The sequence below is a fragment of the Lepidochelys kempii genome, chromosome 3 (assembly GCF_965140265.1).
Source record: "Lepidochelys kempii isolate rLepKem1 chromosome 3, rLepKem1.hap2, whole genome shotgun sequence".
In the NCBI taxonomy this organism is placed as follows: domain Eukaryota; kingdom Metazoa; phylum Chordata; order Testudines; family Cheloniidae; genus Lepidochelys; species Lepidochelys kempii.
The window spans coordinates 163,022,777-163,045,347 of record NC_133258.1 but is presented as its reverse complement, the minus strand read 5'-3'; the positions used below and the strand labels follow the sequence as shown (position 1 = coordinate 163,045,347).

The 22,571-nt window shown below is 41.4% G+C and overlaps 1 protein-coding gene across 18 annotated transcripts in view; it reads right to left on the bottom strand.

Moving 5' to 3' along the window:
* Positions 1-22,571, bottom strand: part of GPATCH2 (G-patch domain containing 2) — a 182,898-nt gene that overhangs the window by 153,582 nt on the left and 6,745 nt on the right. For all 18 annotated transcript variants that reach the window (XR_012158237.1, XM_073338880.1, XM_073338878.1 and 15 more), the window contains exons 2-3: positions 15,335-16,048; positions 10,375-10,436 (exon numbers count right to left, since the gene is read on the bottom strand). Coding sequence is in view for 17 of the 18 variants with exons in the window: in XM_073338880.1 (XP_073194981.1) it covers positions 10,375-10,436; positions 15,335-16,048 (776 nt within the window). In the remaining variant the exon portion in view is untranslated. The remainder of the gene's footprint in view (positions 1-10,374; positions 10,437-15,334; positions 16,049-22,571) is intronic.

Below are 22,571 nucleotides of genomic sequence, written 5' to 3'. Positions count from 1 at the left end.
CTCTTCTGCCACGAAGAGTGGTGTCACCGGGCATCCTGGGTCCTGTCCCAATGCCCCATGATGCATTGCTTTGCATCCCAGCAATCCCTGTGCTTCCGTCCGCATTTGGCACCATCTTTCAACAGTCTGTGTACTGTGTGCTCTGCCTCTTCGGTCTGCAGGAATGGATCCCACGCTGTTGACTCTCACTAACATGTCACGAGTGGTAGTGGAGTTATTCCTTAAACTACAAAAGGCAAGAGGAGTTTGACATTGATGTTGCCACATGTAGTAGCTATGACATGAGATTGCTTGTGGCATTCACGGAGGTGCTGACCACAGTGCTTTTGGGCTTGGGAAACAAGCACTGTGTGGTGGGATCACATCATCATGCACGTCTGGGATGACGAGCAGCGGCTGCAGAACTTTCGGATGAGGAAAGTCATGATGTTGGCTATAATTACATTTGACTCTTCCCTGTTAAATCTGCCTGGGTGTGCAAGGGAGGCTGAGGGACTTGTATCTGGCGCTGAATATCAAATCTAGGTATCCAGACTCAAATTCAGCATAATATCTGTGAGATCAGCTCCTTGAAAACAAATAAGAAACCTTTGGATCCTCATGTAGTAACTTGCAAATTGTGGGGGTCCTAGAGGGGGATGAAAGGGGAAATCTGTTGAGTTTGTCCCCCAGCTCTGTGCAGAGATTGTAGATTTACCAGAGACATAAAAGTACTTTACCCCTCAGCCTGCCCTGGCAGTAAACCAAATGTCCATTTCCTCAAATGTTTTCTTAGTTTATTACATAGGAAGCTAGGGAGAAGAATGAATGCTGGAGTGCTTTTAATCCTAGGATCATGATTTTTCAGGACCTTGCTGGACATAGTGTGAACACAGGGCTGCCTTCAATAGTGCAAGGAACATAGCTAGCTGCAAAAAAGGTCTTAAATACTATAAACTGTTTCAAGCCATGTTCATGTACAGCATGGAGAAGAGACCCATGTCTTTCAAAAGCCTTAAGAGTCAGAAAACTTCCTTAAAGGACTCCAACAAGATTAACTATCTGTGCTCACTACATGCTCCTGTATTAAAAAATGGATTTGTGATCCCTAGTGAACTCCTAACAAAAAGATTTGGTCTAACTTTTTTTTTTATAAATGTTTAATAGGTTCCTAGCAGATGGAGATTGAGATGCTGCACTCCTTTCAGCTCCCTGCCCTCCTTCCCTTTCCCTCCCTTCCCATTCCTTTACTCATCTGTTCTCCCCCCCCCCGCCTTATTTTTTGGAGGAAAATTGAATAAAATTTTTTTAAAGGCAGTTTAAATTGACAATACTGAGCCAACATTTTAACAAACCAAACTTTCTCATAGTTTAGTTTAGGCATTTAACCATTCAAGACATGTAAAAAAGCAATTATAGCAGAACGGTCTGATTTAAGTTGTAGTATGTGCAACTACAAGTCCCAGCATAATCAGTGGTATATCAAAAACCAATAGTGTGTGTCAGGAACCCTAGAATTATGCAGTACTTCATGAACATTGCATCCATTAAATGCAAAGAAATACACAACCTATGACATCTAAACTAATCTTGTTTTAACTTAGTGCAGGGGTGGGCAAACTACAGCCCATGGGCCGGATCCGGCCTGCCAGCCATTTTAAGCTGGCCCTCGAGCTCACAGCTTAACTTTTAACAAGTTTGGTTAAAATTTGCAGGAGATAATGCTGCCCACTTCTTGTTTACAATGTCACCTGAAAGTGAGAACAGGCGTTTGCTTGGCACTTTTGTAGACGGCGTTGCAAGATATTTGTGTGTCAGATATGCTAAATATTCATATGCCCCTTCATTCTTCGACCATCATTCCAGAGGACATGCTTCCATGCTGATGATGCTCGTTAAAAAGAAAACATGCGTTAATTGTATTTGTGACTGAACTCCTGGGGGGAAGAATTGTACGTCTCCTCTTGTTTTACCTGCATTCTGCCATATGTTTCATATCATAGCAGTCTCAGATGATGACCCAGCACATGTTCGTTTGAAGAACACTGTCACAGCAGATTTGACAAAAAACTTAAAGAAGGTACCAATGGAAGATTCCTAAAAATAGCTACAGCACTCGAACCAAGGTTTAAGAATCTGAAACACCGTCCAAAATCTGAGAGGGACGAAGTGCGGAGCATGCTTTCAGAAGATTTAAAAGAGCAACACTCAAATAGGTAAACTACAGAACCCAAACCACCAAAAAAGAAAATCAACCTTCTGCTGGTGGCAGCTGTCATAAACAAAGATACGGGTAACATAAAATCCCTCCTGGGAAGCTGTACTAAATCGCTTTACTTGAAGGGGTTAAGAAGCTCAAATAACCTGGTTGGCACCTGACCGAAAGGACCAATAAGGAAGGAAGATACTTTTAAATCTTTGGGGGGGAGGTTTTATTTGTGCTCTCTTTGTTTCTTCCCTCTCCAGATGGAGAGAGAGAGGGACCAGGCAGGTAAAACATCTCCTGAAAACATACCTGAAATGATTCATCTATGATTACAAAAACTGTAAGTAAGGCAAGGAAATGCGTTACATTATCTTTTCTTTTAACTTGTGAATTTTCCCTATGCTAAGAGGTAGTTTCATTCTTGTTTTGTAACTGTGAAGCAGAGTCAGAGGGGAATCCTCTGTGTTTTAAATCTTTTTATTTACCCTGTAAAGTTACCTTCCATCCTGATTTTGCAGGTGTGATTCTTTTACTTTTTTTTTTTAATAAATAAAATTCTTCTTCTAAGAACCTGATTGGTTTTCAGTGTCCTAAAAACCAAATGATTTGGTCTGTGCTCACATTGTAACCAACTGGTTGGTATATTATTCTCAAGCCTCACCAGGAAAGGGGGTAAATGGGTTTGGGGGGATATTTTGGGGGAATAGGGACTCCAAGTGACCCTTTCCTGACTTTTTGTGTAAATCACTTGGTGGTGGCAGCAATACCTTCCAAGGACAAAGAAAGGAATTTGTGCCTTGGGGGAAGTTTTTAACCCAAGCTGGTAGAATATAAGATTAGGGGGTCTTTCATGCAGATCCCCACATCTGTACCCTAGAGTTCAGAGCGGGGAGGGAACTCTGGCAGCATCTGATTCAGAGGATGAAAATGAACATGCGTCAGTCTGCTCTGCTTTGGATCGTTATTGAGCAGACCCCGTCATCAGCATGGACGCACGCATGTCCTCTGGAATGGTGGTTGAAGCACGAAGGGACAAATGAATCTTTAGCGCATCTGACATGTAAATATCTTGCGGCGCCGGCTACAACAGTGCCATGTGAATGTTTGTTCTCACTTTCAGGTGACATTGTAAACAAGAAGTAGGCAGCATTATCTCCTGCAAATTGTAACCAAACTTGTTTGTCTGAGTGATTGGCTGAAGTAGGACTGACTGGATTTGCAGGCTCTAATTTTACATTGTTTTATTTTTGACTGCAAGGTTTTTTTGTACATAATTCTACATTTGTAAATTCAACTTTCATGATAAAGAGATTGCACTACAGTACTTGTATTAGGTGAATTGAAAAATACTATTTTTTTTGTTTTTCTTAAGCACAAATACTTGTAATAAAAAATTAATATAAAGTGAGCACTGTGCACTTTGTACTCTGTGTTGTAATTGAAATCAACATATTTGAAAAAGTAGAAAACATCCAAAATATTTAAATAAATGGTATTCTATTGTTGTTTAATAGTGCGATTAATCATGCAATTAAACAGCCCCAATTTATTTCAAACCTCCTCTAACGACACCTCAGTCTGGGACAGTTCCTCAGACTTGGAATGCGTCAGGTTTGGGAATCTCCCTCACATCCTCAGCCATGAAAACTGATGCAAAGAATTCATTCAGTTTCTCCGCAATGGCCTTATCGTCTTTGAGTGCTCCTTTAGCATCTCCATCGTTCAGTGGCCCCACTGGTTGTTTAGCAGGCTTCCTGCTTCCCATGTACTTAAAAAAAAAAGTCTGCTATTATTTTTGGGTCTTTGGCTGGCTGTTCTTCAAATTCTTTTTTGGCCTTCCTAATTATATTTTTACACTTCACTTGCCAGAGTTTATGCTCCTTTCTATTTTCTTCAATAGGATTTAACTTCCACTTGTTAAAGGATGTCTTTTTGCCTCTCACTGCTTCTTTTACTTTATTGTTTATCCATAGTGGCACTTTTTTGGTTCTCTTACTACGTTTTTTTAATTTGGGGTATACATTTAAGTTGAGTCTCTATTATGGTGTCAGGTTTCCATGCAGCTTACAGGGATTTGACGTTTGGCAGAGTATCTTTTAATTTCTGTTTAAATAGTGTCCCCACACTGTAAATCTTACTCACAAAAATACTATTTGGATGCCTAAGGACTGTATACACTGCATGCCCTAAATACTCAGACTCCAAAAATACAAATGTTTCCTTTTCATTTGACTAGTCACAATAAAGGAGATCCTATTTTTATCCAAATGAAACCCCAGATATTTTAGACCTTAAGGCTTCAATCTAGGAGGCACTTATGCAGGTGTTGCTTGTGTCTTGGTAATATGGTGTGGCGATAACTCTGTCGTTCATTCTTGTTTGTAAAGTACTTTGAAACTGTCAGATCAAGGACAGTATGGAAGCCCTGAGCCGGTGCAAGCCACCCCATGGGGCTGAAGCCCTGAGCCCCGGCAGAAGCCCTCCCTCCCCTGGCCAGGCTGTGGAGTTTTTATAGCATGTTGGAGGGGGGATGGGGGCCTCTGAAAGAAAAAGACTGAGATGCCACGATTTAGAGGAAGAACAGAAGGTAATTAAGGATGGAGTCCTATGGAACTGCAATAGAAAGCTGGGGGAGGGGAAGGAGGAGGAGGAGGAGGATCCTCTGAATGACACACTGAGAAAGTGAATGGTGAGGTAGGAGGAGAACCTGGAAAGGACAGAGTCATGAAAAACAAAGGAGGACAAGATTTCAGGAACAGCATGGCTGATCATGTCAAAGGCAGCTGATAGGTCAAGGAAAATGAGGATGAACTACCTGTTTTAAGCCTTGGATAGGAAAAGCTCATTAGAGACTTTGGCAAGAGGGGTTGTAGCACAGTTCAAGGGATGGAAGATGGATTAGAGCGGCTCTAAAATAGAATTAGAAGAAGAGAGAAACTCCAGACAGCAACTGTAGACAGCATGTTCAAGGAGCTCAGAGATGAAAGGTATAAGGAATACAGGATGGTAGTTGGAGAAGCCGGGGGGTTGTTTGGGGTTTTTTTTGGGGGGGGGGGAGGGCGGGGAGGGAGTTAATAAAATGGAAGAGACTAAAGCATGCTTCTATTTTGAGGAGAGAGCAAGAGAAGAGTGAAAGGTTAAGGAAAAAAAGTAAGGCTGGGACGAGAGTGGGCATGAGCAAGGTCAGCAGCTGGGATGAGGTCATTGGGGCAGGTGGAAAGGCTACAGGAGGAAAGCAGTCAACCTTCTGAGTGTGTGAAGGGACATGGAGGTGAGAGCTGCAGGATGGCAAAGGAAGTTCATGACATATTTTATCAGTTTTCTCTTAGAACAAATCAGTGAGATCTTCTATGGATTGAGAAATCGAGGCAGGAGAAGGGGAGAGTTTGAGGAGCAAATTAAAGGTGGTAAAAAGGGGACTAGAGGCATGGGGATTGATTAAATTAGAGATGTAGAGTTGTTTGGGAAAGAAGATGGCAGAACTAAAGGAGGAGAGAACGTATCTGTAGTGGAGGAAGTCAGCCTGGTCACAGGATTTCTGTCAGTCACTCTGCATTGAGAGAGTAGGAGTGGAGGAAGCAGATGTTGGAGGTGAGCCAGGGCTGCGGGTTGGCAAGTTAGACATTGTGATGGGAGAGAAGGGCACAAGAGCCAAAGGTGGAGGAGAATAAAGTATGGAAAGAGTGAACTACATCAACAACAGAAAGGGAAGAGAGGGCAGGGAGGAGAAGGCTGAGAGCAGAGGAGAAGTCATCAACACTGATGAATGGGAAGTTACAGAAAGCCTAAGCTACAGGGTGAGAGAAAAAGAAGGGGTGGATGATGCTGAAACAGATGCTGTTTCAGTCAGCCAGACAGTCAGATAGGAGAAACTCATCAAAACAAAAATCAGAAGAGTGAGCAGTGATTGGTGAAGACCATGTCAAGTGAACAGCCTCTTTGGTGAGAGGCAGAATTCAGCCAGATCGAATAAAGACAGGAGGGCAAGGGAATGTGAAGCTAAGGGATTGGATGGGTGAGCAATATGGAAGCTGAAGTAATTTAAGATGAGCGTGGAAGATTGTGAGTAGAGGAAGAGAGAGCCAGGAGGCAAATCAGAGAGGAAGGCTGATAGGGAAGAGTATGGTGGACAGCAGATGATAACAAGATAGAGTGGGAGAGAAGAGTCAGATGCAAAGCTATTCAAAGACTGAGAAAGAAGGGGGAGGAAGGAGAGGTTGTGTCATAAATATAAATGGAAGGGTAAACTCCTTTAAATCCCTCCTGGCCAGAGGAAAAACCCTTTCACCTGTAAAGGGTTAAGAAGCTAGGATAACCTCGCTGGCACCTGACCAAAATGACCAATGAGGAGACAAGATACTTTCAAAGCTTGGGGGGGGGGGAGAGAAACAAAGGTTCTCTCTGTCTGTGTGATGCTTTTGCCGGGAACAGAAAAGGAATGGAGTCTTAGAACTTAGTAAGTAATCTAGCTAGATATGCGTTAGATTCTGTTTTGTTTAAATGGCTGAGAAAATAAGCTGTGCTGAATGGAATGTATATTCCTGCTTGTGAGTCTTTTTGTAACCTAAGGTTTTGCCTAGAGGGATTCTCTATGTTTTGAATCTGATTACCCTGTAAGGTATTTACCATCCTGATTTTACAGAGGTGATTCTTTTACTTTTTTTCTTCAATTAAAATTCTTCTTTTAAGAACCTGACTGGTTTTTCATTGTTCTTAAGATCCAAGGGTTTGGGTCTGTGGTCACCTATGCAAATTGGTGAGGATTTTTATCAAGCCTTCCCCAGGAAAAGGGGTGTAGGGTTTGGGGAGGATTTTGGGGGGGGAGAACTTTCCAAGAGGGCTCTTTCCTTGTTATATATCTGTTAGACGCTTGGTGGTGGCAGCAATAAAGTCCAAGGGCAAAAGGTAAAAGTTTGTACCTTGGGGAAGTTTTAACCTAAGCTGGTAAAAATAAGCTTGGGGGTTTTCATGCAGGTCCCCACATCTGTACGCCAGAGTTCAGAGTGGGGAAGGAACCTTGACAGGTTGGAAGCAGCAGGAACAGGAAAGGAGAAGCTTAACACCCACACCTGATCCAGGGCAAGGAGTGAGACAGAAGCAGAAGCCTCCAAAAGAGAAGGCTGTTTCAGAGGCAGTGTCATATGAAATGATCCAGCCCTCTGAGAGCAAGATAAGATGGTATTGTGGATGATCTTTTGAGACACAGACTGTGCATTTCATAACGAATACACACAAGTGGACTGAATTTAGGCTGCACAGGCAACCTTAATTTTGGCATTTCCTAACTTCTTAGTGCTTGATTTTTCAGGTTTATGTTCTTTTAATGTAGGGTTTGGGGTTTTTTGGGGTGGGGGAAGGTGTTAAGGAGTCTGTGTGCAAGTATAATCAGTGTCATCTTTAAAAGAATGTGTTTGGGCAATATTAGAAGACTACTGAATGTCACCAAAACAAGAACTTTTATCACAAGCCTGTTAGACCTTTCAGAGTACAATTAGCCTGTATTTCAGTCTTTTCAAAAGTAGATTTTCTAATAGTAATTATGTTATGAATTAACATCTGCACAACCACCTCAAAGCTCAAGATTGGGTTAATGGTCGCAACTGTGAATCCTTTACATTATGAAGAGGGCCTCTTTTCCATTTCAGTAGAGTCACTGGCAGCCATATCCTACTAGATAGAAATCCGTACCCTACCTAATATCTCATTCACTATCCAAGTATCATCTCCCACTTTTGATCAACTCATTATGCCTCCATTGCCCACTTCTTAAGTTTTCAAACAAGCAGCTTTGTACATTCTCTCATGCTGCCCCTTACACTTGGGAAGAGATGCCTGTGAACATATGCAAAACTACTCGATTATCCTCTTTCAAATCCCTCCTTAAGAAACTATCCTTTTCCATGATGCCTGTAAAAATCTTAACAACAGTTCGGGTACTGGTGTGCAGACACCACTGTCTGTTATGCTGACCAATATTGTCTCATTGCTTATTTGTACTCTCCCATCAGTCTGTACCCATCTGTTGTATCTTGTTTTATACACTGTAAACTAAGGTTGCCAACTTTCTAATTGCACTAAACTGAACACCCCTGCCCCGCCCCAAGGCCCTGCCCGCAATCACTCCATTCCCCCTCCCTCCTTCACTCACTCGCCCCCACCCTCACTCACTTTCACTGGTCTGGGGCAGGGGGTTGGAGTGCGGGAGGGGGCTCTGGTGTGGTGGTTGGGGTGCGGGAGGGAATTCGGGCTCCCGCTGGGGGTGTGGGCTCTGGAGTGGGGCTGGGGTTAAGGGTTTTGGGGTACAGGAGGGGATGCGGGATCCGGGAGGGGACTCAGGGCTGGGGTAGGAGTGCGGGAGGGGGCTGGGGTGTGGGCTCTGGGAGGGAGTTAGGGTGTGGGCAGGGATTCCAATCCGGGGCAGGAGGTTGGGGTGCGGGTTCGGGCTCCAGCTTGGCAGTGCTTACCTGAGGCGGCTCCCAGTTAGCAGCGCAGCAGGGCTAAGGCAGGCTCCCTGCCTACCCTGGCTCTGCGTGGCTCCTGGAAGTAGCCGATATGTCCGATTCCTAGGCGCAGGGGCAGCCAGGTGGCTCTGCGTGGCGCACACTGCCCACACCAAGAGGTGCTGCCCGTGCAACTCTCATTGGCTGTGGTTCCCGGACAATGGAAGCTGCGGAGCCGGTGCTCGGGGCAGCGCACAGAGCTTTCCTGATCACACCTGCGCCGAGGGGCCACAGGGACATGCCGGCTGCGTCCGGGAGCTGCATGGAGTCAGGGCAGCCAGGGAGTCTGCCTTAGCCCTGCTGCACCACCGACTGGACTTTTAACGGCCTGGTCAGTGGTGCTGACTGGAGCCGTCAGGGTCCCTTTTCTACCGGACGTTCTGGTGGAAAACCGGACACCTGGCAACCCTGCTGTAAGTTCTTTAGGGCAAGTAGCATCTGTTTGGACAGCGCCTAGCAGAATGAGGTCCTGGTTCATGATTTAGGGCTCCTATGTATTATGGTAATACAAATTAGGGAATATATTTCATAGTTCCACTTTATGCAAGTGACATTTTATTGTCTAATTTGGAACTTAAGAAATCAATTTGGGACTGATTTTTTACAAGAAAGTAAGTGACAGAAGATACAGTAGCTATGGTGCTAAGTAATAGAAAATATTGCTACTAAAGCAAATTCAACTGATCCTAAAAGGCATGCACCAACAGGGGCCAGATACTGCTTCCAATTAAGAGTTTTAATGAAAACAAGATCTTTCTCTGGATCTAAAAGTCAGTTAACCTGATTCAAAGTCCATTGAAGTAAATGAGAAGACCCCTATTGACTTCAATAAGTTTTGGATAAGGCCTTGAAGTAACTAACGCAAAAATTAAGATATTAAAAATGGTGATGATCTGTTGTGACATTATCTTTCCTACACAGAGCAACAATTAATCTCACTATCTTCTAAGAATGCTATTTTAGAACCAATACTTTCCATTAGAAACCCTCATAAAATAGACACAAATAACTGATAAATATCAAGTTCCAACATGAAATGGGAACAAAGAAAAAATGCAGTTCTTGAAATAGAGATCAAGTCTGCAAAATGTATAGTTATAATCCTCTGCAACTCAATTAAAGTTATTGTTGGAAAGGATCAAAAATGAAAAAACTGAATGGCTATGGACTGAAAAAAGTAATGTGACACCACTGAAAAAAATTACTACCTATTGACCAATAACACCCCCAAGAAAATAATTATATGAATTGATAATTGCTTTCCAATGTTTTCAACAAACATTTAGTCTTTGTTCAGAGAATTATTATCACCATATCCAGCCCTTGTTTTTTAAGGCATTCTAGATAAATGTGGGAAGGGCTACCAGTCTTTTGTGAACTTGTCAGATAGAATACTGAAGAGATTGAGGTATGTAAGATGTACTCAATACCAGTCTCAAAATACAATCTTCCCTAATATTATAAGCTTCACATACTAGCCTTTTGAGATAATCAAGGAATTTAATACTTAAGGTCATTGAGACAGGACACCTTTCCATAACATTTAAGAAGCTGGAAAAAAAGCTATACCTCAACTCACTAGGCAGTCTGTTAAAGCAATTTCACCAACCTATGAAATAACTCGTAATGATTACCGAATTTTAACTGATACAGTTTGGCAAAAAAAAAATAATAATGATGTTTCAGTACCTTGTCTTCCCTCATCATTGGTAAACAAACCAGCATCACTGCTGCTCAGGCTGCTAGATTCACTGTAATAAAGAAAAGAAAGAAACAGATCAAAAGAACAATTGATCTCTCAGTTGTAAAATTTTAAAGACAGGAGGCTGTTTTCAGATAGAACTTAAACCTGACAAAAATCTGAAAGAAAATAAGATTTTGTTTTTAATCAAACTGCAAATAACCTAGTTCCATTAACTACAGAACATATTGTTTTTGTCACATAAAACTACTGGAATCTAATGGGACCCTGACAGTAAGCCAGATGTGACTGCAACAAGGAGCTGACACAATTGATGCATTTTATCATCTGCTTCCATCAAATGTTCACTGCTCCAATTCAGCTTGATCCCAGAACACCACTGCTCAATAAAATGGGGGGGGAAAAAATCTCAAAACAAAAGCAGTCTAAGCCTTTCTTCCAACACATGCAATACAAGAGTCTGGAGAAGGAACTACTGTTCTTAACATTTGCAAATATTCTGTACAATACATTTGCAAATATTCTGTACAATACATTACTTAAGGATTCACTACAACTATATTACTTGGTAAGAAAGAAAAGTTTGCAGTAATGACAATCCATTAAATCAAAGTAAAGGTCACCCTGAGAAAAATGAATATGATCAATAGGATTATAACAGCAAAAGACAGAAAATGCAGGTTATAATTTACTTTTCTGTAACTTCTGATTTGGCCTTAAACAAGATGTCGGTCTACAAGACGGATGCACAGCATACACACACATCTACTCTTATATGTAAAATTAGAGATCATGGAGGAGGGTAAAGTGTTTTGTTCTCCCTTGGTTGTACACAAGCATCTCACATTATTGTAAATTAAAAGTCTAAATATTAAACCAGCCTCCTGTGCTTAAACTATAGCACAGACCATGACACTGAGTTTTTGTCCAGGGTAGAGGTTAAGTGGAGAAATGCTTTTATGTTCTTCAGGGAACTGTATTCTCACAATACTATATATCTTATATATTTTTTACAGTGAAGTATGGATTAATTTTTTAAAAAATGTCAGTTCACCTAAAGACATGAATTCAAGAAAAAGGTGTGCATTTCAAATTAATTTTCAATGTAGTATGCTTTTATGTATGTTACGTTAAGGAAAATTAGAACACCTTAAGTATTTTTCCTATATTATATAGTTTGTCTTCAATATGAAGCAAAATCCACTTCATTTTATATATTTCAACCTAGACATCAACTTGTAAGTATTTTTAAAAATATATATTTCATTTTTGGTTTCATTCTTAACACCCATTCTTAAAAGTAAGCTCTAAACCTTACTCCTAAATTAGCTGTTTTAATTGCTTTTTGGTTTAGACATGAATTTGCTTGCTGGAAAAAAAACTGAAATTATTTAGTTTTCCCGATTTCTCTCTCAGAAATTGAAACCAGAATTAGTTTTACGTTTGGGCAATATCTGATTTCAGCTTCTAGAACTAATTATATGGTTAATTGTTTTTATATCTTCCTTTACAAGGCGCTCAAACGGGGCTTGAAATTGGGCCTGATGTAGATAGTCAGGCAGTGACTTGCTAACATGTGCAGCTGTCATATTTCTTAAAGCTGTGTTCTAAAACTCTGCTGTATCTTCTACTGTATACAGTGACTTCTTACTGTACAAGCAGCACTTACACATCTCTTTTATTCCAGTACAGTAAGAGACTTAAGCACTTAACTAAAGATAATGGTCCTAAATACAAATATGGCATATCTTATGAGCTATAAAAGTGATCAAGCAGAGCTTGAACCTTGAAATGCTATAAAGCTAAGCAAATCCTAGTGCCTTCTTTCTGCAAACTATCCCCTCCTCACTTAATTCCATCAGACAGTTCTGCATACTTCTACAATTATAAATGTCCTAAAACTCTACATCACACATCTTTTTAAAAAAAATAACTTTTTGACTGAAGTTTCCAGTCTAAAAGTATTTCCTTTTTTTAAAAAAAAAAAAAGTTCAGGAATCCTTTCAGCCATTTGAATTTTGGGAAACAAGACAAAAAAAATCTATTATTCTTCCCCACCACACACACAAGTTCCCATTTTATAAGGGCTTGCGTATACAAACATTTACCAAGTTCATGGCAAGCTGAAGTGTAAGTCTAATCCCGTACTATCCTGCAGCCCACTAAGCATCCATGTAGATTCTGCTGCCATACACTAAAAGTTCCATCCATAGAAAGCTTTGATCCACCCACTTTGAAATGGGAATAGATTAAAATACATTAAGGAAATACTTTTAGATCGGTTGAAAGCTCCAACCAAATGGTTAATTCTAAAAAAGAAATGTGATGTAAAGTTGTGGGACATTTAGAATTGCAAAATATACAAAACTGTCTATGGTGGAATTAAAGTGAGGATGGGATACTTTGCAGAAAAAAGACACTAAGATTTGCTTTATAGTATTTCAAGATTCAAGCTGTGATTGATCATTTTGAAGATCATCAGCAGGGTTCATACAGATGTTTGCTGCAAGGTAGATTTATACCCCATCTTGCCATGAACTAAACTGCTCTTATGGCCAAACCTTAAGAGAGCCATACTCATCTCTTCCCTTTAAGTTTGCAATTTGAACTTTGGTACTTAAGTAATCTTCACTGAGGCATTTGTTCTTAATCAATTTATATAGAATATTGCCATACAATAAAAGCTTTACGCATTTGAAGACTTCTGCAGAGCATGCTCAATAGATGTAGATTTTTAGCGTAACACAATGAAGCCCCTGCCTCCGTTGGGGCATCATACTATCAGCACAAGGACTACTGCTGGGATAACTGTAAATGTGGAATATGTGTCCCATTGAAATATACACACAGCAAAATCATCCAGAAAACAAAGCCTTCAATAGGGACAAATGAAAATTGGCATGGCAGACCTGATAAATCTGGATTCTACAGTTCAAATCTTACTCAGCAGTATTACTGAAGACATGAATCTTACCAAGATGTTTTCAGTAATTTACCTCTTTGTGTCTAGCATACAGTTTTAGAAAGACATTTTTATCTCTGCCAATGCTTTCAGAACACAATAGTAGCAGAGGCTAGTTAGTATGTTTTGTGTTCCTCTAGTAGTAATGCATTTAATGGACATCATCAAGTTGAAGTCTAGCCATTTGAAAATTAGAGTTAAAAGCAGTTTGAGTACTCCATATGCCTCTGAATCTCCTTGTCAGATTTTGTGGTTTTGCAGTCACATTTTCATCTTTAAAAAAAAAGGTTCCCCTTTCCCCTGCTGCCGTGTTAAAGACACACAAATAGGTGAAAATGGCAAAACTGACTGTAAAGTGCTGGCAAATGACAACAAACGGAAAACAGAGAAAGTTTTCTCTGAAACGATAATGACCTTAGCTGTTACAGTATTACTAAGTGAAGTATTTCCAGAAAGGAGCATGTTTTTTAAACTGATAGTGTCCCCTTGCAGCACAAGAATAGATGACAACTGGAATCCGTAAGGGATAGTCATTTTTGTACTTAAAACCTGCAAGCTGCCCTTTTTTGGGTGTTTGGAGGATTTGCCCCGACTTTGGCTCCCTCCACCCAAACACTGGATACTTCAGTGCAAAACTCATGTATTTTTACCCTCCGCTGGCACAAGACATTTTTAAAAGTGTTAAAATTTAACAAAAAAATTTACAAGAGTACAGGACAAACATGACGGAATCTGAAAGCGTTCCAGACACAAAGGCCCCAACAAGACCAACTTCTGGTCCAATACAAGTGTGAAGACACTATGAAATTCAGTTTCTTTTCAGTGGCAAGGTGACTCAGGATTCCTGTTGTGATTTAAAAATTGTCTACAGTTCTCAGAAAACAGATGGAAAATACAAAAAGCAATTTCTATAAATACTATCACTCTTATTGTTGATTGAGTAATTAGAATCAGTCACTTACCAGTATTGTTATGCTACTGAATAAGTGACCTCTCTTCTTGCCCTAGCCTAGAACCTATGCATGCCATCACTACAGCACACCTAAACTGTGACCAACAAGCAAAAGATTCAATGCAGTTTTTAGATAAGACTCCTACAACAAATGAGGAACACTGTTGTTGTCTAGTCACTAGATTGCCAGAATTTGTGCCTTAAATAGGAGTTGCCCTGCTCACAGTTCTGCATTCAGAACCAAACACACTGGATAAACATGATCAGGATCATCAGACCCTGTAGGTAACATCACTTGTGTGTGGTGGAAAATGACATCTTACTGTGTTGTCAAAATACTACTTTGGAAACAATTACTCTTGTGGTATGCCTGTCGTCTGGAATAGATTGATGAGGCATACTGCCGAAGGGTCATCATTATCCCATTTTTCTAATGGCAAGCTCAGGTGTTTCTGAACTATAAATTGTTTTTTGCATTTTGTAAGTGATGTGCATTCTTGGGAACCTACAGACTTTTTATGCCCATGACACACCGACTGTCTAGTGGGTGTACCCATATACTGTACTGATAATCTTCTGATGAATACCAGCAACAATCAAAGCACCAGCGCCTAGACATTGGAAAACCTAAGCTATTTAATTACCTTGTGTGTGATTAAGTGCTAGTTCAAATACCATGCATAATACAATAACTTAACATTTAAGACATTTTAAAATTCCTGTTTTCTTGGTCTTAATATTGAAACAATTAGTATAAATTTTCTTCAAGTAATTATTTCCTTTGCTCCTTTTCAGCCACCCATCAGATTTCCTCTGAATTGCTATAATTTAACATTCTACAATATGTTTAAAGTAGCAGTATTCTAGTATTACTGGATCAGGAAAGACCCCTAACTTTAACTGCTTAAAACATACTGCTATTGACTGCATTTTAATTCTGGAATAAAGAAAACAAGACTTGTCAATACCTATACCACTACAGTAGCAATATAAGAATTTTGTTTCAGTTGATAAAGAAAAAACAATCGATCACCTGTCACTCATGTTCTCATCTGAACCCTTTTGCTCCTCATACTCCATTTTGTCCTTATTTGCCTGATTCGGTTCTTCACTCTCTATAACCACGCCTTCATCCAAGATTTCTGGTCCTTGCCTAGTTGTAGCTAGTTTTCTTTTTTTCACTTTGCTCTTGGCAAATTCTTGATGTTGGTAAGATCTATTATCATTATCCATTTCTTGATCTCTGCTGTTATCCTGTTGTTGGGTCAATGTTAGTGTATTCGTGACTTCTGATGGTGGATCTATTGCCATGCGTTTCACCTTTCTTCTCCTACGCAGGGTCCTGTTTCCTATATTGTCAAGAGCCAAATCAGACTCATGCCACAGAGGTCTTTTGCCTCTAATGTTATTTAAATTTGAAGAAGGCCTGCGTTTAGCAACCAACTGATCATCAGAGTCACTGTGGTCTTTCTTAGTAGTAGTATGATACTCTCTATAGTCCTTGCTCGGTTCTTCTAGACTGGAATCAGAACCTTCACTTAAACAGTGACTAGTCTCCCAAGGATGATGAGTGGTAAATGAACGTCTTTTTCGTCCTCTCCTTTTTCTTGCCTGGCGTTTTAGAAGACAAGACACGCTGCGAGAGTGATCACCAGTATCAGCAAAACCTCCTCTGGCTTGCTCCGAACTTTCTTCCAGTGCTGAGACCAGATCATGAACTAGTTCCTCCATAGTCCTACTGAAATGCCTACGTATGTAAAGAAAAAACAAAAACAAAACTGATTACAACGTGCATCAACTTCAGCAGTATGTTTTCATATACCAATATCATTACAGTGTCAAACAGTCTTATGATCAGCACTTTTAACACCATTGTAGTTCTACAGAAAGCTGTCTTCTAAATCAGCCAGTACCACAACACACTTATGAGGAGGTTTTCCCTTTATAGTGTCACTCTCTCTCCTAACTTCCATCTTAACAACAGCACCTTCAATTTTTGGCAGTCCTCCTAATATTGCTTTCATTTACAGATATTTCATCTCAACTTCATAGTTTTCAGGGGTTAATCTGTTAGCTATGAAGATTGGCAAAACCTGTCAATATACAATCAGAAGCAAGTGAGCACATTTTAAATTATCTATAAAGTAGGAAATTGAATATACATATTTACTCCTTTATTGTATATTATTAGGTACAACTTTAAAAGTTGTCATTAGGATAAAATGTTTGACACTCTGTATCTTGGGGGAACACCCTGCACCCCCACGTTCATCCTTATAATACGATTGTGTGGTACCCAATGCAAAGTTTGTCGGGTCTTCGGAAGACTCATGATGCACTGAACATTGTTGTTATAGTAATGTTAGAGGTTGTAATTTCACATATATAGTTATGAGGCTGAAAATGTGTCCTCATGGCTTAAAACAAGCCCAGACAAAACTCTCCAGGAACAGAAGGGCAGTTTATACCTCATCAGGGCACGTATGGGACAAACGCAGCCCAGCCTCACAGGAACACAGGACCTGTTGGACTCTCGAGTGAGTCACCCCCTTCCCTTGGTCAGTTTGGGACTACGATAAATTAATTCTCACCTGACACTGAAAGTGCGGGAGAAGGGGCGGCAAACCCAAGAGGGAAGAAAGACATGATAAAAGGGAAAGACGTTTGCCATGCTTGCTCTCCTATTCCGCCTCCATCTACAGACACCACCACCAACCGACTGAAGCATTGATCAAAGGGGAGAGCCTGGCTGAAGGGCAATCAACCAGCCTGTGGTGAGAAGCATCTAAGTTTGTAAGGGAACTGAAAGCGTTAAGATCAGCTTAGAATTCGTTTTGCTTTTATTTCATTTGACCAAATCTGACTACTTGTGCTTTGACTTATAATCACTTAAAATCTATCTTTTGTAGTCAATAAATTTGTTTGTTTATTCTACCTGAAGCAGTGTTTGGTCTGAAGCATGTCAAAGACTCCCCTTGGGATAACAAGCCTGGTGCATATCAATTTCTTTGTTAAACTGACGAACTCATACAAGCTTGCAGCATCCAGCGGGCATAACTGAAAACTGCAAGACAGAGGTTCCTAGGGTTGTGTCTGGGACCAGAGATATTGGCTAGTGTTATTTGGTTGCACAATCCAAGAAGCAGCTGGCCAAAAGTGCTCACTCACATTCTTGGAGCAGCTTACATGCTAGAAGCTGTGTGTGAACAACCCGGGAGTGGGGGTTCTCACAGTGAAGCAGAGTAAGGCTGGCTCCCAGAGTCGAGGATTGGAGTGATCTAGCAGATCACTGGTCCAGATCACACCAGGGGAACATCACAATGTTGTCACAAGATAATTGTCTCTTGATGCTACCAAGGTGAATCTGAAACACTATTTTTTGATTATATAATATTTTTAATCGTGACTAATTTTGTCTTCCCAAATGACTGATATCTATTTGATCTTTAAAAATATTGATTCACTGGAGTGACATTAAGTTGAGAGAACCTTTCCCCTAAATGACAGGTTTCAGAGTAGCAGCCGTGTTAGTCTGTATTTGTAAAAAGAAAAGGAGTACTCTTGGCACCTTAGAGACTAACCAATTTATTTGAGCATAAGCTTTCGTGAGCTACAGCTCACTTCATCGGAGATGTAGCTCACGAAAGTTTATGCTCAAATAAATTGGTTAGTCTCTAAGGTGCCACAAGTACTCCTTTTCTTTTTTCCCCAAATGAAATTCTAGAAGATTAAAAGCTAAGTTATCCTTTCTGATCTACACACTCAATCAGTAGGAATCACACACCTTTATGAGACCACAGACTATCCGACTAAGGCATCATGCAGCTATGAGGAAAGAATTTTACTCTGCACCACAGCTCACATCACTTCACTAACATTAAAAAACCATGGCTGGCCCGTGACAAGAGACTCAGACTCGCAGGGCTCACTCGGGCTACAGGGCTGTTTCACTGCAGTGTAGACTTCTGGGCTCAGTCTGAGCTCTGGGACCCTCCCACCTCACAGGGTCCTAAAGCTGGGCTCCAGCCCAAGCCCGTAAGTCTACACAGGGTTCTGTAGCCTGGGAGCCTGAATCAGCTGGCATGGGCCAGTCACAGGCATCTAATTGCAATGTAGATATTCCTATATTTATCACCAAGTATACTTCAGTAGGCTCACACTCGAATAAAAAAAAAACAAAAAACACTAAAACCAAAACAATAAGATTTACTGCAGATCACCCACGTGAAAAAATCAAAACAAACTGATCAGACTGACACCCCAAAGTAATTAGCCTCCTTTCTTCTAGTGCTCACTACTGTATTATGCCTGGTGACGTATAGTGGAAGAACACTGGTCAGTAAATTGCGCAGGTGGGTGTCCAGAAGAAAGCTGTTCATATAGTTTTAGAACAGTACGAAAGGAGACATGAGTCAGCAATTTTCTACCAATGTCAGCAGGTTCCAAATGGAGACAGAGTTTAGTCATACAGCCCACAAGTTTCCCCCACTCACTCACCCGTCACTGACCCCAGGCCTAAAGGTGCTAAGCAGGATGGTCCAATGGTTACACAACAACATGAGGCAGGAGATCTGAGCTCTCTTTCCTGCTCTGCTGTGACTTGTTGTATAATCCTGGACAACTCACTTAACTCATTGTGTCTCAGTTTCCCCATATAAAATGGGAATACCACCACCTTCTTACATTTCTTGAGTTCTATGGACCAAAAGTACTAGGTGAATTCTAATTTAGTTCTGAAAAAATTCAAATTCACCATGAAATGTTTTACCTACAAGGAGAAGTCTCTTGAACTGTGCTGCTACTTTTAGTAGTTTCAGAAAGTTACTTAAGAAAATAATTTGTGCCAGCTGTAAGACATATCACCACAATCATAAAGACAGACTAGTGCAGTCTACTATCTCAATTTTGATAAATACATGATGCTAAACTGTACATATGTTCACTTCTCAACTCTTTTTCTACGCCTGCTATAATGTCTGAATTCTTATTTCTATTACACCTTGACATAACCAGACATTTCCTGTGCCCCTTGCTAAGTACAAACAACACCTTGGCAGCACCTTCCAGGGATTGTGCACCCTTTGGCACTCACCTTTGAGCAAGAGACACAAATCAGGTACCAGTACTTTTTGCTTCTCCTTAGTCCTTCTGGTTCTCATGAGAAATCATTTTCCTTGCTTTTGAGAAACAACTACAGGCGATAGCAGCAAAAGAGGTAGTAATGCAAATAAAGCATTATCTATCAGAAAATTCAGATAGAATAAAGCAACTGGTAGCCAATCAAATCTACAGATTGGCTGACAACCTAGTTATATAGGAAAATATTGGAATACGTCCGTTTTTACATTTTTAGATTTGAGAAGTTTCTCTATTTCTGCCATCTTCTCCTTCTCTCCCTTTCTCATGACTTGTCTACACTACAAATTTTAGCCAACACTGTGGCTGTAGTAATGCAAACCATGACTTGCACCACAGCAGCATACACAGGTTTCAAAGCAATGCAAGTCATGGTTTGCACCAATACAGGTATATCAGTGACTATAAAAATAAATTTAAAAAAACCACACACAGAAAACCCAGTGTAGAGAAGGCCTTAGCATAGGAGCACATTTGGCCTTACCTACAGGTGGAGAAATGGTTTGGTTGTTTGTGGGGGTGGGGTGGGTTTTTAAGTTTTCAGTTAAGTTAGCTTTATGTGACGGACAGCTCCCTCAACACCTTTGAAGACAACTTCATCTGTAGCTCACGAAAGCTTATGCTCAAATAAATTTGTTAGTCTCTAAGGTGCCACAAGTACTCCTTTTCTTTTTGTGAATACAGACTCACACGACTGCTACTCTGAAACCTGTCATATCTTTTCAGACTCACAAAACAAAAGAAGTGTTGAGCTGCATCTTCACAGGTATTAAGGGGGTTTTCAAATTGTTTTAACTTGGCATGAGAGGAGCCTCAGGGTACAACACACCTTTTTTTTTTTTTTTAAAAAATTCTCATCAGCATATAGGCAGTTATAAATCAAACTCAGCACTTAGAAAAAAAATTAGCACTATCCCATCTCTGGCATAACACTCACTACATTCAACATTTCATGAAATTCAAAATACCTAGGTTGGCAAAAGACTGCTCATCAAGAACATAAAGCACTTCAGTGTGACCTTTGTTCCTTGTTGAACAACACTTGATTAGAATACAGTCTATTTAAAGAGCTTTTATTCCCTGGCCTAGACCAAAGCGTTAGGCCCAGTCTACACTGGCAAGTTTCTGCACAGTAAAGCAGCTTTCTGCATTGTAACTCCCGAGGTGTACACACTGCCAAGCCACTTAGTGTGCAGTTGCAGTGCTGTAAAAAAAACCCACCCCGACAAGAGGCGTACACCGGGAGTACAGCGCTGCGGTGCCAGTATAGACACCCTGGTCGATTACAGTGCTGTGATTGTCCTCTGGGAGGTGTCCCACAATGCCGGTTCTCGCCTCTCTGGTAATCAATTTGACCTCTACTGCTCTACCTTCAGGTGACCAGTGGTCATCCCCACCCCATAAATTCCTCTGGAATTCTGAAAGTCCCCTTCCTGTTTGCTCAGTGATGCATGCAGTGGTCTCAGTGCATCTTTCCAGGTGGCCATGTCTGCTCCACGCACCGGGTGATCCCTCACTTGGAGAAATGCCAAGCTGCTGGACCTCATCAGTATTTGGGGAGAGGAGACTGTCCAGTCCCAGCTGTGCTCCAGCCGTAGGAATGATGATACCTATGGACAGGTTTCACGATGCATGACAGAAAGGGGCCATGTCCGGGACACACTGCAATGCAGGGTCAAAGTGAAGGAGCTGTGGTATGCCTACCACAAGGCGGGGGAGGCAAACAGCCGCTCCAGTGCTGCACCCACATGTTGCCGGTTCTACAAAGAGCTGGATGCAATACTCGGTGGCGACCCCACCTCCACTGCGAAGATCACTGTGGATACTTTGGTGGCTCGCATGCCAGTCGAGAGTGGACTGAGCCAGGAGGAGGAAATCTTGGATGAGGATGTGGAGGGGGAGGGGGACCCAGAGGCAGCGGATGACTCAGAGGTCAGAGATGCATGCAGCCAGGAGCTCTTTTCTACCCCGGAGGAGGCTAGCCAGGCACAGCTGTCGGATCTTGGCGAAGTTCAAACAGGAGAGGAGGTCCTTGGCAAGTGGATTTGATTTTGGAAATTGCTGAGGCGAGTTGTTGGGGACAGGAAGGTTACAGAAAGCAGGCTTGTCTCTGTATGAGGCACGTACCACCACATGCCTAGTCTGAGCGGCAGAACAGGCTGTTGATTGACTCTCTCAGCCAGTTAGTGATAGGTATGTGAATGCTGGCTGTGTTTTAAATCACTGAATCAGTGTTCTGTGTGTTGCAAACAATACTGCTTCTGTAAAATGTTGCACTTTGCCTTCACAGATATGACTTTGGGAGCCCAGCCTTCCTCTTTGTTATCGCCAGCTGAATGGCTGCGCAGAATTAGAAAGCAGCCATGAAGAACTAAAGAGGACTTTCTGTGTGATGTCATGATGTACTCCACAGCCGAAAAACAAGAATTGAAGGAGTAGTGGGACAGTGAGAAGGAGGACCGAAGGGAGAACGTGGCGAACCAGAACAAAGCCATGGAGCAGCTCTTAAATGTTATGGAGCACCAAGCAGACATGTCCCAGGTGCTACTAGCACTGCAAATTGAGCAGCTCTGCGCCCGCCCTCCCCTGCAGCTGCTGTCGCAAAACTCTTTCCAATGCGCCCCCTCCAGACGCTGCCAACACACTCTTATCAAAATCCTGGCTCCCGTCTGTACCCGCTGCATTCCACTCTTGCCCCATCACAGTCCAGCCATGTGGACTCCCAGTACCGACTGCTCTCAACTCTAGTCCCGCTGCAGTTTAGCCCTGCTGAAGTACAGTACCCACTGCACTGTACTCCAAAGGACAAGGTTGGATATGATCCCTGCAGCTACACAAATCTTTAACCATCCCGGGACCCCACCTCCTCCTGGGACCCTCCCTTCTCCCATCCTCCACAGTGCTGATTTTCTTTTGTCTCCTCCAGTTGTTTTTTAATAAAAGAATTGTTTTGGTTTGAAAGTAATCTTTATTCCATTAATTGAACGCAACCGAGCCCTGCAAAGCAACAAGCAATTTTCTTAAACCTTCACAGTGCATTTTCTGCACCAACCACAATCACCTCCTAGCATTATAAGCACTGCACTCCCAAGTATAGCAACAAATATTAGTGGCTTTCAGCTTCAAATTGCTGC